Source organism: Ascaphus truei, chromosome 11 (assembly GCF_040206685.1).
Source record: "Ascaphus truei isolate aAscTru1 chromosome 11, aAscTru1.hap1, whole genome shotgun sequence".
Lineage (NCBI taxonomy): Eukaryota > Metazoa > Chordata > Amphibia > Anura > Ascaphidae > Ascaphus > Ascaphus truei.
Genome location: NC_134493.1, coordinates 25,324,496 through 25,340,719, shown reverse-complemented (window position 1 = coordinate 25,340,719; position 16,224 = coordinate 25,324,496). Strand labels below are relative to the sequence as shown.

At 42.3% G+C, this 16,224-nt stretch overlaps 1 protein-coding gene across 14 annotated transcripts in view; it reads right to left on the bottom strand.

The window, feature by feature from the left end:
- CLEC16A (C-type lectin domain containing 16A) overlaps positions 1-16,224 on the bottom strand; it is a 304,859-nt gene that overhangs the window by 192,030 nt on the left and 96,605 nt on the right. For all 14 annotated transcript variants that reach the window (XR_012787369.1, XM_075565357.1, XM_075565356.1 and 11 more), the window contains 4 exons: positions 10,688-10,797; positions 10,062-10,106; positions 4,284-4,334; positions 3,078-3,206 (listed from right to left, as the gene is read on the bottom strand). Coding sequence is in view for 13 of the 14 variants with exons in the window: in XM_075565357.1 (XP_075421472.1) it covers positions 3,078-3,206; positions 4,284-4,334; positions 10,062-10,106; positions 10,688-10,797 (335 nt within the window). In the remaining variant the exon portion in view is untranslated. The remainder of the gene's footprint in view (positions 1-3,077; positions 3,207-4,283; positions 4,335-10,061; positions 10,107-10,687; positions 10,798-16,224) is intronic.

Here is a 16,224-nt window from a genome sequence, read left to right as displayed (position 1 = left end):
ACGCTCACGTGACGCAAACTAAATAATTTGTGTTTTCAAAATTGTGCCACGCCGTCTTGCTTCCTCGCGCGCGCACTCTCGCAGCCTGAGCGATATTCTCACCATGTCCCCGACTATCTGCTCCTAACTAAGCTCTTGTTATAGCGTCCAAACAAGTTGAATGTCATTATCAGGTAATTCACACTTACATTTTAAAGGTAACATAACTATATCAGTAACGAGCAGTTTATGGACTATACAGCTAAACAAGTGGTCACCACAGCTGGAACAAAGCAATGTCACGGGTTTCTTAGAATAAGGAAAAAAAAACTTAAGCCTGTGGGTTGCAGCCTTCATACATCCTGCCAAAGCTCAACATGACCACCATGAGTCTTTAATTAGCCTCATAGTAGTGTGGTGGTGATTACAAATGTCATGTTATGTTCATCTGGGTCGTAAACAATGTTTTCCTGTTAAATACACATCATTCCGTCCAGTTTCCAGAGGTCACTTTTCTGAGCGTTATTCAGTCCTAACATCATACTCAATCACACAGGTGTTTGCCATGTTCTTTGTATGCTGAAGTGGTGTTTCGATTAGCAACAGCAACCTGAACCTTCACAGCCCCTCTATAGGTTTGGGAAAGGTTACGGAGAAGAACCCATCAAACGAGTTTGAAATACCTGGTGATGGATTGTTTTTACATATTTAAAAAAACAATGTTTTTAAATACTTGATAATGGGTATATTTTAGGTATTTTGAGTTATTGTCGTAAATAAACCCCAGTGACCTTTCATGGAATATTATAGTTCCACAGAACACGGGTTGAACACTACAGGACTAAAGGTGCAGGGCTGAGTGCGAGAGGAGGGGGAGCGGTATTAAGCACGCAGGACAAAGAGATAGAGAAAATAAGTAAGAGAGTTTACAGAGAACAAAACAGAGAATGAAACAGAAAGAAAAGGGAATGACATTTTGAAGAATAGCTTGGTGGTGTTTTTTCGTGTTGTATAAAGAAAATACAAATAAAAGCATTATTCCAAGCCTGGAGCATGTCTAGCTTTCACCAATTTAGTTTACACAGTGGGGTATCAAGTTATTTCCCCATTATATGGTTTAAATGAACAGCTGTTGCCTTTGTTACGTTCACAGTACATTCCAGTCAAAAACGCCTACATTATTTTTTAGCTTTGCACGACCCGCAATCTGCAGAAAGTGATTCTAGGAAATCGCCTGCTGGCTTTCATAGCATAGGGCCCTATTCTTGTCAGGAGAAAAAGGATAAGTGTGGATAATGCCATAATTCAGAGGGTTTTTCTCCAGAAAGGTCATGAGTTTTCCAGCAAGAACCTCCTTTAACGTGTGCTTGGAACAAATTACATATATTTGTGCTATAGCGGCGGTGATCGTTCTGAAACCAATAATTCGGAACGACAGTAAGCAGAAATCTCATTAAGTATAGTAATTGTCTGCCCAATAATTATACATATACCCACTGGGTGCGGGACACAATAGAACGGTGTTCATCTGTAGCATAAATCTAATTCATATACAATATCTTGAGGGAGGAGAAAAGCAGAAGAGGAGAACAATTCAATCAAAATTGCATTTTACATTACAATGGGAATGTGAGTGAGACTTCACCTAGGAAAGAAGTACACCCTAATTTGGCAATACACTGAATAAAACTTGGTTTGAAACCTTTACCCTTTCGTGCCAGAAAAGAAAAGGAAACCTCATTGCTTTGTCTTGTGTTGCAAGGTCCCCTGGCAGTAAATGATTGAAAGACTCACTGACATGTTGGAATAAAGGTTAACCTCTGATTTGCAGTAAAATAGAACATTGTTAAACAAGTAAGGGTAAAAGGGGGACGATAGACAGCACTCTGATGATGTTAAATTAATGCAATTGCAGGGTGCATGGAACCAAAGGGGACCCTTATTCCCCTGTATAATACTAACAAATCTACGTAAGTACCAGCACTCACTGTCTAATAGCTAAATGATGAAAACAGTTGTAATGCAGAATAAACATTTAATAATGAAACAAACCAGAAATCAATCAAATGTGTTTGCAGAAACCAGTATCACAAATGGGCATGTCACAAAGTGAGGGGTGGGGGGGGAAAAAGGAAAATGGGAAAAAAACATGAAACACAAGGAATATACACAAAAAATGGAGAACGGCAAGTATGCTAGGGGGGCAACATTTCGAGGGACTACCTCTTCATCTGGCCCATTCCCCCTGGTCCAAAAGGTCCCAGGAGGTACTTCCCTAAGCCTCCCTTCCCCTATAACTGGTCAAATCAGACACCCCTGAAAATAGATAGCAAACATACAGTGTAGGCTAAATACAGCTAAACAGCTAATAGCAGGGAAGCAAGAATCCACTACAGTCAATGCCAGTAGTTCAAGTACTACCAGAAATTGTGTGCAATGGTACAGTCAAGGCTGAACAGAGCCTGCAAGAAAGCAGCTTGCAAAGAAGCACCAGGAGTCCACAACAGTCAATGTAAGATTAATGGCAATAGCAAATGAAGACAGTAATCAAACCCTGTATGAAGACAGTAATCAAACCCTGTGGTCTGCTCCTTGTGCTCGTGTGGAGTGCTGAGGACTGATGTTCAGCCTTGACTGTACCATTGCACACAGTTTCTGGTAGTACTTGAACTACTGGCATTGACTGTAGTGGATTCTTGCTTCCCTGCTATTAGCTGTTTAGCTGTATTTAAGGCAGTCTGTTCGCTCAGCGTGCGGGTCTGCCGGCACCATGCCCGAGGCCTTAGTCTGTAGACAACTCACTACAGATCATAAGATAATCACCTGCACCTGCCCCATGTCTCCAGCCAGCCCCATACAAACCTCCTCTTCCTGTTCCTCCTTGATTGTTTATACTGGTACATCCTGGATAGACTAGCTCACTGCCTTGCTGCTCATTGTTCCTGTTATCATTGCCGGACCCCTGCTTGCCCTTTCGACTACACCTCCCGCTGCCTGCCCTACCATTCCCAGCTACTGGGATCCATTCCACAGTTGCCGCAAGACTTGAGAAGGACATAAATTATAATGGGCTATCAGATTATGAAGGAGTAACCTACTCTGCGTGTTCTTTCCACATCTCCACAAGGCAACCGCTTCACAAAATCAATGCCGGTGAGGGGCGTTCCGGTTGGCGGCAGTAAGATAGAGGCATCCATCATCAAGTATTCTACATTCAGTATTTTGCTCTGGAAGATTATGGTAATTTTAGTTAGATGGATCCTAAAACATAGTAGAATCAACGCAAAAGCAATTAAAGATAATTTAGGCATCAAAAACAGCGGTAGGCAACATAATATACTTAAAGGTTTGCATGTGAGGCCCTTAAACCTCCAAAATGGTCACACTATCCACATACAGTATAAATTATCTGCTTAATGTCTGTGCGCTGGTGAATACTGTCCCACTACTACTCTTATACTGCAAACTAGTGATTAGCACAGGAGAGGAGCAGGACAGTAAAGTATTTATCAGCGCACCGCCATTAATCAGTCGAGGGATCGGGGAGAAGCTCCGATGTACACCAGCAACATCTCTGCACTGGGGAGAAACAGAGAGCTGGGGCAGCCAGAAATTGGGGGCCACAGATGAAGCTCTTGAAGGATGCATCCGCCAACTGAGACGGTTGTTGCCCACCAATGATATACTGTAGGATGATTATGAAATCTTTTTTCAGGATGGGAAGGTTATGATCTCATTATGGGTTACGTATCAAAGTCACCCTGCTGCAAAACCAGGGCCAAAGTAGAGCACAAAAGTTCACCAGATATACCAAAGAAAAGAACATCTATTGAAGCCAATAGGATTGTTTGCAGCAATAAATATGGTTGTTTTTGCTCCACTTATGACTTGATTTTGCAGCCAGGAGACTTGGATACAACACCCAATGATATCATGCTCTTCAGTAGCTCTGCTCTTTGATGTCATCCCAGTAATTCTGCTTCATGCACTAATTACGAATACAAAATAAATAACAAAGCAGATGTAGCACAGTAAATATAGAATAATGATCAATATTTACCAAGCAATACTATTCCATAATACATCAGGCGCCAGCAGTCACTGAAGTGAATGGGTCATAGGATATCTTCTGGCACTGAAAGGTGTCTTATGGAATAGATTATAAACACATCCAGATTCTGCTTCTTTAGCAACGGCACCAGACAGTCTTGTTTATGCATATGGTAATTAAGCCTTGAGAAAACTCAGATGGTCAATCTGTAGGCTTTGGCGACATGAGATGCAATGTTCCTTAAGACACTTACGGTCATACTCCTGTACTCGTCTTCAAACATGTCCAAGAAGATTTCCTCTCCCTAAACAAAATAGGACACAATCATTTCAGGTCATTCCTCTCTACCTTATAAAAAGTGATTTGAAGCTTTCTGAACTGGAGCCATCTGTTTCTCGTTTTCTACAGTTTCCGTAAATTCTCGGTACAATGAGACAAAAGAAACATTTGATCTTTTCTCTCTTGCGCAAATGAAAATTCTTCTAAATCTCTTCTAGCAAAAATGGGGCATAGATGAAAGGCAGATTTGTACTCGTCGGAATACTAGAACACATCGTTTATTGATTTCCTGCTGTGTCACATTTAATTTTCTGACCCTACGGTATTTGACTATATCAAAAGACAGAATAAAGTTAATATAATTGCTAATGCAACATGGAGCTTAACCAAATACCAAAAGAAAACAGTGGATGTATGAATTACTAAAATAAATGTGACATTTCCAGAAGAATTGAAAACATTATTTTAACTACAAAGCAAGGTATTTTTCTACATGTACATTGGACAAATTCAGAGCAAATTGGCACAAATGATTTATGTACATGTTTTTATTTATTCAAGAAAAAAAAAAGCTTTTTTTAGGACGGCCCCTTCAATATAAAATATCAGATTTTTAAGAGTGAAATTGCATGAATTTCTAGGAGATCAACATTGCTAAAATGTTGTGAGACTGTTGTGCAGTAAGTCAAACTACTTTCCTCTGTATGTTTGCTATGGCAACTTAAGAGTTTAACGTCTCTCCTCCAAATTCCAGAAGGAGCAGGATCACCCCAGAAAAGAGAAGATAATATAGTGTACACTGTACACAGTATATGTGGAAAATGTGGCACTGAGCTTGGCTCGTATGTCAGCCCACTTACTAGAAGATAGGAATAATAAAGCTCATCCAAACCGTGGCTAGTGTGTGTCTTCTTAAAGCTGTTATTGCTTGTGACTTCCAGGGATATACGGGTACAGATGTTCTCCCAAATTGGTGTATGTGGGTATTCACTCAGAATAAGAAGAGAGACATAGTGCAATCCAATAATGACAAACTTTAGTAATAATTAAAGTTATTATGAATTGTTAAATGTATGCATTAAGCACCCTATGGCAAAACATGTCTATCTGCCCCCAATTAATCTCTAATTGATTAAGAAGGCCTTTAAATAGAGAGAGGGTGAGGGGTGGGACATTCTCCTTACAAAGCGGCGTTGAGCTGTGAAACGTGTAGAGATTGTCAAGGGGGGAGAGCGTTTGGTGGCAGAGTACCTGAAAATTTTACACTGACTCATTCCTGACGATACCGGGGAGCGCACCCAGAAGTGGCGTCAGATGCCCGGGAAGCCGGTGAGGTGAGCGAGCAGAGCAGAAGAGGCTCCCTGGTAACACAGGCTGGACTACAGGACTGCAGAAATACAGCGTCTGAAGCCCCAGAAAGTCACCAAGGACTCAAGCCCAACTGCTTTCCCTATATTTTGTGCCTGTCATACATGCACAAAGTGTAAGTACTTGGTGTATATGTTCGTACAAAACTGTCATTATTGCATCGGATTGCACTATGTCTCTTTTCTTATTCTGAGGGAATACCCACATATACCAATTTGGGAGAACATCCGTACCCGTATATCCCTGGGAGTCACAAGCAATAACCGCTTTAAGAAGACACACACTAGCCACTGATTGGATGAGCTTTATTATTCCTATCTTCTAATAAGTGGGCTGACATACGAGCCAAGCTCAGTGCCACATTTTCCACATCTACTTTGTACACAGTGTCCACTGTATTATTTTCTCTTTTCTGGGGTGATCCTGCTCCTTTTGGAATTTGGAAGAGACATTGAAAAAGAGGACCTTTGGAAACAAGTCCTCACCAGAGGTTTTGAGCAATTTTCATACCCAATATCTATCACCCATGATTATTTGTTTTTGTATATCCACTTGTATGATTAGTGTGGAAGCGCCATCCATTTTTTTGGTGTATGGAACGTAAGAGTTTAAGGCAGTGCCTGAGCAATTTTTGTCGTCAACCCAATACACAAAAAAAAGAAGCAAGCGTATTACAGACGTAGATATTACCCACGTTAATGTAATAAAAAAAAAAATATGCATGAAACTAGTTAAATAACACATACCGTATGCTACCTCCTTAACTATGGTTTTCAATAGTGCTACTTTGAAATATTTCCCCAGAGGTAACGGGAGCAGCAACTATTTACAGAATGCTTCCAGTAAATACAAATAGAAAACAAAAAATCACGGATGTAAAAATAATTCAAACGCTTCTGGTCGTCACATACCAGAGTTAGATACAGTACAGTGTTAGGATCCGACTACACTAACATCTAAAAGTATGTTTTGCTTTCAATAACAAATCAACCATTTGGCTACCAGCAGAGACAGCATTCCAATGGGAAAATGTCCCAGTCATTTCTTATATTAGATTGCAAGGTCTTTGTATCACAAGTTAATGTTGTATACAGGCATACCCCGCATTAACGTCCGCAATGGGACCGGAGCATGTATGTAAAGCGAAAATGTATTTAAAGTGAAGCACTCCCTTTTTCCCACTTATTGATGCATGTGCTGTACTGCAATCATCATATACACGCATAACTGATGTAAATAACGCATGTGTAACAGGCTCTATAGTCTCCCCGCTTGCGCACAGCTTGGGTACAGGTAGGGAGTCGGTATTGCTGTTTAGGATGTGCTGACAGGCGCATGCGTGAGCTGCCATTTGCCTATTGGGCGATATGTACTTACTCGCGAGTGTACTTAAAGCGGGGTATGCCTGTATATTGTTCTAACATGTAATACTGTGCCAAGTAGAAGAAATACTCCATTCAAAGTGGTGCACTATATTCCTTCTGTGCTATTTATCTTGCAAGGCGTAAAACACACTGCATATTATAATTATACTGTGGTTAGCCAATTTGCTATTGGAAAAAGAAAGACTTCCGACTAGATACAGTGTTTGTGGTTAGGTATCTATAGAAGGTATAACACTTACTGCAGTTTGATTGATTGTTTTACTCCAAAGTTATTAAAGATGCATTACCATTGGCATTTATTTGTACAGTGAATTTGCTTCTATAAGCGTAGACCTGGTATCTAAACAAGGCTCTTATATGGAGGTTTCCTTCCACAGAGTCATATTTATCATATCATACCCACTGTATAGATGTATAGATATATATACCATCACATTTTAAGTTATGGTAGGTGAAAAAGGCAAGAAGAAACCTCCACCGTATTGCATATCTACTATATATTTTTGAAAGCACTGTATGTTTGTCTGCATGGCCTGTGTCCCTAGCGGCAATCTCATTGGTCCCTTGGGCCGCCCGCCCCCGCACACCTCTCATTGGCCTCACACACTCACACCTCCCCCTTGGCCCGCCCCCCACACCTCTCATTGGCCTGAGGCGGAGTGACGGGCCAAAGGTCCAAAAAAAAAAAAAAAAAAACACACACACCTCTCTGTCCTCTCCCTCCCCCCCCCCCATCACACTCACCTCCCCCCCTCCCCGGTGCTCCACTCACCTCCGCTCACTTCCCTCCCGCTCCACTCCCTCCCCGGCGGGGGGACACGCGCCCACCTAAGAGGCGCCCGGAAGCCGCTCAACTCACCTCCCTCCCGCTCCACTCACCTCCCGCTCCACTCACCTCCCTCCCGCTCCACTCACCTCCCGCTCCACTCCCTCCCCGGTGGGGGCACACGCGGCCATCTAAGAGGCGCCCGGCAGCTGCTCCACTCACCTCCCTCCCGTTCCACTCCCTCCCCGGCGGGGGGACACGCGGCACCTAAGACGCGCCCGGAAGCCGCTCCACTCCCTCCCGCTCCACTCCCGCACTTACCTCCCTCCCGCTCCACTCCCGCACTCACCTCCCTCCCGCTCCACTCCCTCCCCGGCGGGGGCACACGCGGCCACCTAAGAGGCGCCCGGAAGCCGCTCCACTCTCTGCCGCTCCACTCCCTCCCGCTCCACTCCCTCCCGCACTCACCTCCCTCCCACACTCACCTCCCTCCCGCTCCACTCACCTCCCTCCCCGGCGGGGGGACACGCGGCACCTAAGATGGCGGCGCCCCGAAGGACCCCCTTCCTCCCTCGCGGACTAACTAAGATGGCGGCGCACGGAAGGAGAGGTGACGTGTGTGTGTGTGTGTGTCTCAGTGTGTGTGTGTGACACTGTGTGTGTCACTGTGTGTCACTGTGTGTGTGTGTGTGTGTCTCACTGTGTGTGTGTGTCTCACTGTGTGTGTGTGTGTGTGTGTCACTGTGTGTTTGTGTGTCACTGTGTGTGTGTGTCACTGTGTGTGTCAGTGTGTGTGTCAGTGTGTGTGTGTGACACTGTGTCTGTGTCACATGGAGGGGGGGCAGAAGGGGAGAGAGAGGGGGGAGCGGAGAAACATACAGGGGGAGTGGAGAGACCCGGAAATTTTAACCAACCCACCCCCCTCCTGTCCACTCTCCCCCCTCCCTCCTCCCTCCTCCTCCCCTCCGCTCTGCCCCCCCTCCGCTCTCCCCCCCCCCCTCCCCCCCCTCCTCCTCCCCCCCCTCCCCCCCTCCTCCTCCCCTCCGCTCTCCCCCCCTCCTCCTCCCCTCCGCTCTCCCCCCCCTCCTCCCCTCCGCTCTCCCCGCTTCAACGGTACTGATACCTCTACATGAAAATATGGAAGATACCACATTGTACCGCACCCAAATGAAGCTAAAGGATTTACTGAAGAAACAGGCACAACTAGACAGCGATATCATCTTCCTACAAGCACAGATAACATTCCAAGAGACACTGTTTTTAAGTTATCCTTGCTTCATTCATTGTAACATCGCCGGAAGAAGAGATCAGTGTATCTCGAAAGCTCGCACAAATAAAAGCATTTCGTTAGCCACAGAACGGTATCATCTATTTATTTTTTGATTATATATATATATATATATATATACATATATATATATATATATATATATATATATATATATATATATATATATATATACACACATATATCTATATATATACATATATATATATATACACACATATATCTATATATATATACACACACACACACACGTATACACATATTATAGTTTTAGAAACACAGAAAAAGAAACCTCTAAAAGGCACTCAGACAAATTATGCAAAATAATAATAGTAATTTATTAAATCAAAATAAGATAAAAAACAAAAAAACTGCTAGTTGAAACCCTGCCTGACTGAACAAAATAAATTTAAAAAGGACAACCCCAAAAAAGAAAAAAAACCTTAAACTACCATGAAAAAAACCATAATATGATCAAAACCTCTGAACATGTAACCACTATGGGGACAAAGTACCCATAGTGATCATCAACCGGCTGGTCGTATAAAGGAGATAATGAACAAAAAAAGAAACCAACAAAGGAAAATAAATTATAAACCTCTAAAGAAAATAAATAAACAAAAAATGGTAGAATGTAACAGGCATACTATGCTAGTGTACAGGGCACTATAGTAGGAAGACCCATAAGCATGAAACTATGGATATAGTACATGACAGCAACAAATATTAATAGAAAGGTACTTCAGTGACCCAAAACACAAATATCACAGATGACATATAGAGGAGAGAGACCCATATAGATAAAAGCAGTATAATGACTGTGTATGTCACATATTATAGTTTATTTGTTAAGAGTCTAAATATTCTGCCGCTCGGTACAATGGGGTATAGCGTTATGCCGGTCATCTCAAGCGGTCTTAGTTTTGTTTTTGGTCAAATACATACCTTATAGAAGTGGCGCAGTAGGTGAACACTTTCCTCTCTTGCACCCTACAGAAAAATAAAAGCAATGTTTTCAGCGCATTCAAATCTTGAGATCAGTTCTATAGACTAACTCTACACTCAATTCCAAGACTTTTAATAACAAGAGTAGTCACAGCTACACTTCAAACAGAATTACTCTGGTCATAGAACAGTATTTTCCTTAATTGACAAATGGGTTACAATAGGAAATAGGAAAAAACATTTAAAACAAAACCCCTTTGCTTTATAGCCTTAAATTTATATAACCAATAATGCATTATTAATTAGAAATAAAGATTCTTTACTTTTCACTGTAAGTATACTCTGGTCACTACGTTAAATGTCACGAGGTACATTCTTCATCACTGGATAGCTTTTTGTATTATTGTCTGCATACCTCCATTAAATAAATGGTATATTGTGAGGGTTTATGACAGTGTACAAATGTTGACCCACAAACCCTCTTTTGATGTTCATGATGTCTTCAAAAGGCAGGTTACTTCTAGTTCATGCATTAAAGTACTGTATAATCTACTTAAATATCAGAAACATTGACTTGTTAGTCACTGGACTACACTGCAGGAATGTAATGGGTAGGACGTACTTACCTCCAAGCAAGCAAGATGGACATCTTTTATGATGCAGGCGCCATCAGATAACACTAGCTGCTTTAGAAGAAGACACCCAAGTTCCAAGGTAGCCAAGCGAACTTTACCATCTGTAGAAACAAGTCTCAAGTTAATACTCAAATCAGTACAAAATAAAAGGTTCTATGCTAATTAGTTGCCAGTTCTTGCAATATATAGATCTAGATATAAATATATCTATATATAATCTTTATGTATATATCTTCAGCCCGTGTCGATCCAGGGCTGGAAGGCATCCCCAAATCATGATCACCAGGTACTGCGGTTGCAAGCCTCTCTTCACTATGCTACTCAAACAAATGTCCTAATTTTATCCTGCCATCCTACTATTGGTCGTCGTCTTGATCTTTAAACATCCCTTGAAATTTAGTAGAGTGCCCACTTCATCCAACAATGGTCATTCCTTCTTGTGATATGCCTGCCCAGTGCACTTTTAATTTCTTCACCCCTGTTACGTGTCAGACTTGTTTCCTTCCAAACGCATTAATTCAGTGGTCTCTTCAGGTAATGACTAGATTGGTCAAACGCTTTAGTTTTGAGGCACAGAACAAGATTCCTTGGAAAATTGTTTTGTTTCTTACAAAATGCGTTCCATCTGATCTTCATTCTCCTATTGATTTAATTTGAAAGATTAGAATCCATTGAAACTTGCTGGTCAAGTTAGACAGTTTTCGACTAAGGAGTTCTATTCAGATCTTTGTATAGTTGCCACATCTGGTCTTTTTGAGATTCATATGGAGGTCCGTCATCTAACTTGCTTGACAAAGGCCTCATCGGGGACCGAAATGAGAATCACCTAATAAACCCACATTTTGAAAACAATCCCCAATAGCTACATTTCTACTTTGAATCTGTGTATGTATGCATAGCCACACACAAGCATAGCCTGACTGATATGGGAGCTACAATCACAGCAAACTGTAGTTCCAAGGACAATTAGTCGGTCTAAATATATCATGGATAAAAGAATTACAGTATATAAGTAGGCGCAATAAAGAACAGGTGAATTTGTAATTGCTACCCAGTGAGGAAAGAAGAAAATTTAAAACAATTTACCGTAATTTTCTTTTCCTGGAACCATGGCAGTGGGCACCTTTGGGTTAATCCCTCCTCACTCTACGTAGGACAGGAAATTGACTTTTGCAGGTAGGCCATAAAAGGCCCCTCCCTCTACCTGCACCTTAGTCTTAGGATTCTTCCATGGCTGAAAAATATAACTGATAGGCATTAGACATACATAGGGAGGGAAACTAGGTGCCCACTGCCATGGTTCCAGGAAAAGAAAATTACGGTAAGTTGTTTTAAATTTTCGTCTTTCCTGATCACCCTGGCAGTGGGCACCTTTGGGACATACCCAAGCAGTGACAAATTTAGGGAGGGATACATAAGAAATAAACCACCAGTCAATGCCGTTATCAGTTGACCTTTATTAATTCACTTTACACTTTATTTCACTACAGATTGTAACACTCTACACCCAAAGCTTGCGTCAGCTGATGATTGTACGTCTAGCCTGTAGTATTTCAAGAATGTATTGAACGAGGACCAGACCGCTGCTTTGCATATCTGTCCTGGTGTAGCCTGGGCTTTAAATGCCCATGACGTAGACATGGCCCTTGTAGAATGAGCTTTAATGTTCAAAGGTTTATCTTGTCCTTTGCTCTCATAAGCTTTTTTAATACAAGACACTATCCATTGGGAAATTGTTGTCTTAGATGCTGCTTGACCTTTCTTCGGTCCTTCTGGTATGATGAATAGTCTGTCTGATTTTCTGACATCTCGCATCCTTTCCATGTATACCTTTAGGCATCTCACAACATCTAGTTTGTTTAATCTCTCCTCTTTCTTGTTCTTTGGATCTGGACAGAATGACGGGATCCCGATTTCCTGATCCATATGGAACGGTGATACGACCTTTGGCAAGAATTGATGCACTGGTCTGAGAACTGCCTTGTCTTGATGTACGACTAGGAATGGTTCCTTAGCTGATAGTGCCTGTAGTTCTCCCACTCTCCTTGCTGAGGTGATTGCAATCAAGAACACCATCTTCCACGATAACCATCTCAAACCTATCTCTTGTATAGGTTCGAAAGGAGGTGCCGTTAATACATCCAATACTAGAGACAGGTCCATGTCAGTTCTCGGTTTTTAATTTGAGATCTTAGTCTTTTAACTGCCTGCAAGAACCGGATGATTAATCTTTCCATTGCCAGATTTCTCTCAAATAAGGCTGATACCTGTACTTTCAGAGAGCTGAGGCTGAGACCTTTCTCAAATCCCTTTTGCAAGAACTCCACTATTGACACAATTCTTGGTGAGAAGAAATTTTGTTTTTCTTTTGTGCACCAATCCCGGAAACAAAGCCAGATTCTATGGTACACTTTTGATGTGGATCCTTTTCTTGCGTGTAATAAGGTCTGAATTGTTTTGTCTGAACAGCCTTTCAACCTCAATGTTTCCCGCTCAATCGCCATGCCGTCAAGGCCCATTGTTTGGCGTTCGGATGGCATATTGGCCCCTGTCGCATAAGTTCTTTGTGATCTGGTATGTGCCATGATGTATCCACTGCCATATTTACCAAGTGTGTGAACCAAGGCCTTCTTGGCCAGAATGGTGCTACCAATATTCTGGTGTATCGCCATGAGATCTATGTCTGGCTGACCCCATCGCTCTACCAGCTCTTGAAACACCTGTGGGTCTAATGCCCATTCTCCTGGATGTATAATGTTGCAACTTAGAAAGTCTGCTGTGACATTTTCCAGTCCTGGGATGTTTACGGCTGTGATTTCTGATAAGTGGCCCTCTGCCCAAGAGAGGATTTCTGCTGTGAGATTCATCATCTTTCTGCTCCTGGTTCCCCCTTCTTTGGCTATATACTTTACAACCGACCGGTTGTCTGACTTTATCTTTAGATTGCCATCTTTTATTTGGTCTTCAAAAGCTTTCAGGGCCCTTTGTACTGCTTTTAGTTCCAGCAGATTTTATTAAAGATGCTGTTCCTGGTTTGTCCAGGTTCCTTGCACCAGTGTTTCTCTTATTTGGGCACCCCAACCTGCGTTTATCCCATCTGTTGTGATTCTTTCCCACTGTACTGGGTGTAGTGTCCGTCCTTTCCCCAGATTTCGGGTATCTTCCCACCACTTTAACTCTTCTTTTGTGCGTGGCTGTAGCAAGATTCTTTGTCTTGTATTCTTGTGGTTCCCGTTACATTGTTGTAAAAAATTGTTTTGTAACAGTCTCATATGGAGCGCTGCCCATTTTATGACACTTAGTGTTGAAGCGAATTTCCCTAGAAGCTTCATGCATTCTTCTGGTTGCTTTCCTGAGCTTCCTCGCTTGCAGTGCTATGTCTTGCCTCCTTGTGTCTGGCAACCTGGCAACCTCACCTCTCCTTTTGCCGTGTTGAATTCCACTCCCAAAAACTTTAGCCGTTGAGTGGGTACTAGGTGACTCTTGTCTCTGTCTATTAACCGTGTTGTTCCAAGAAGGTTATGACCATCTCCTGGTCTTGTTCTAGTTTCTCCCGACTTTTTGACTTTACCAAGATGTCGTCCAGGTATGGGTATATTTCTACCCCTCTTTTTCTCATTTCTGCCACTAATGGGGCTAGTACTTTTGTAAATGTTCTTGGAGAGGTCGCCAGACCGAATGGCAGTGCTGTGTACTGATAATGATGTTGGTTCACTGCGAACCTTAGGATTCTTTGGTGTCTCCTTGATACGGGCACGTGTAGATAAGCGTCCATTAAGTTTATCGATACCATCCAGTCTCCTGGTTGTACCTCCTGAATGATCAGGTTCAAAGACACCATCTTGAATTTTCTTATTTTCAAGAATGAGTTTACCTTTCTTAGGTCTAGGATTGCTCAGTAATCTCCTGAAGACTTTTGTACTAGGAATATTCTGGAATAAATTCCACCTCCTCTGTCTTCCTGAGGTACCTTCGTTATCACTTCTGCTTGTAGTAACTTTTTAAAAACTGAATTCCTTTGTCTTCTTTTTGCCTTGGACTGTACACTTGTTGTTAGGCATATATTTCTTCTTGGCATTTCTTTGAACTCTATGCTGTATCCCCGACGAATGGTTTCCAATACCCATTTGTCCTGTTTTGTTTGGGCCCATGTTGCAGAAAACTGCGTCAGTCTTCCTCCCACTGGCAACTGCTGGGGCTTTTGACCTTCATGCGAATTTGTTCTTGGCAAATGATCCTCTTCCTCAGGCGCCTCGAAAAAGCCGGTTTTGACCGCCTCTCCATGCTGTTTGCCTTGAAAACGATCTGCCAGGTCTATATGTTTTCGCCTCCTTGTACTGATTTCTATCAGACTGCTGAAAACTGAATCTTCTGTTCCTGTTTTCTTGGGGCAAAAAACGACCTACCTCCTGATGCTTTCGTTATTATAGTATCCAACTTGTTGCCAAAAAGGAATTCTCCTTCAAACGGTAATCCGCATAGGCTATTCTTTGACGCTGCGTCCGCCATCCATTGTTTTAGCCATAACGCCCTTCTTGCTGACACTGCTAAGGCCATAGATTTAGCTGCTAATCTGACCGCATCTAAAGAAGCTTCCGCTATATAGTCTGTCGCCCATTTTACCTCCAACAGCGCCTTTAGGATAGAACTTCTTTTACACCTTTGTCTAGTGCCTCCTCTATGTTGGCAATCCAGACACGCATTGCCCTTGCCGCCGATGTAGTTGCTATGGCTGGCTTACAGGCTGTTCCCGCTGTGACGTATGCCTTTATTAATACGTAATCCATTTTCCTATCCATAGTGTCCTTCAAGGTTGCAGATTCTTCTATTGGAATTGTAGTCTTCCTTGCTATTCTGGATATAGCAGCATCCACCTTTGGGCTGGCTTCCCAAAATTTGACATCTTCCTGTGGAAACAGATACATTTTCCCAAATCATTTTGGTATATATACTTTGGCGTCTGGCCGACCAAGTTCTGATTGAATAAGGTCCTTGATCACCTGATGTACAGGGTACAACTCTACAGTGTCCTCCAATTCTAAAGCCTGTCTCATGGTTTTGATGAGAGGATCCACCATTTCAACATCAAATTCAGATTCATCCTCCTGAATATCTTGATCTGATGAATCCAATTCAGCTTCTGACACTTGATAGCATTCTATGTCTGATTCATCAGATGAACAGCCTTTTCCCTTATCCAAACTGGTTTGGGATCTTGACCTTTTTTGCGCAGGGTTAACTGCTTGCTGAACAGCAGCATCCACGCTCTGCTTAACTGCCTCCTTCATTAGTACAAGGAAGGTGCTCATCTGCTCGTTAGAATCCCCCGCTGCTGCCTTAAGACAATTTTCACACAGCTTCTTTCCCATCAGAGCTGGCTTCTCGCATGCAGCGCACCATTTAGTCTTTTTAGTGTCTTTTCTCTTATGCTGCAGGGATTTCCCAGTATCCTTAGGAGATTCTGTTTCCGGAAGGGTAACCACCGAGCTACTTTAATAAAAAACAAAATAAATACTAAATATACACCC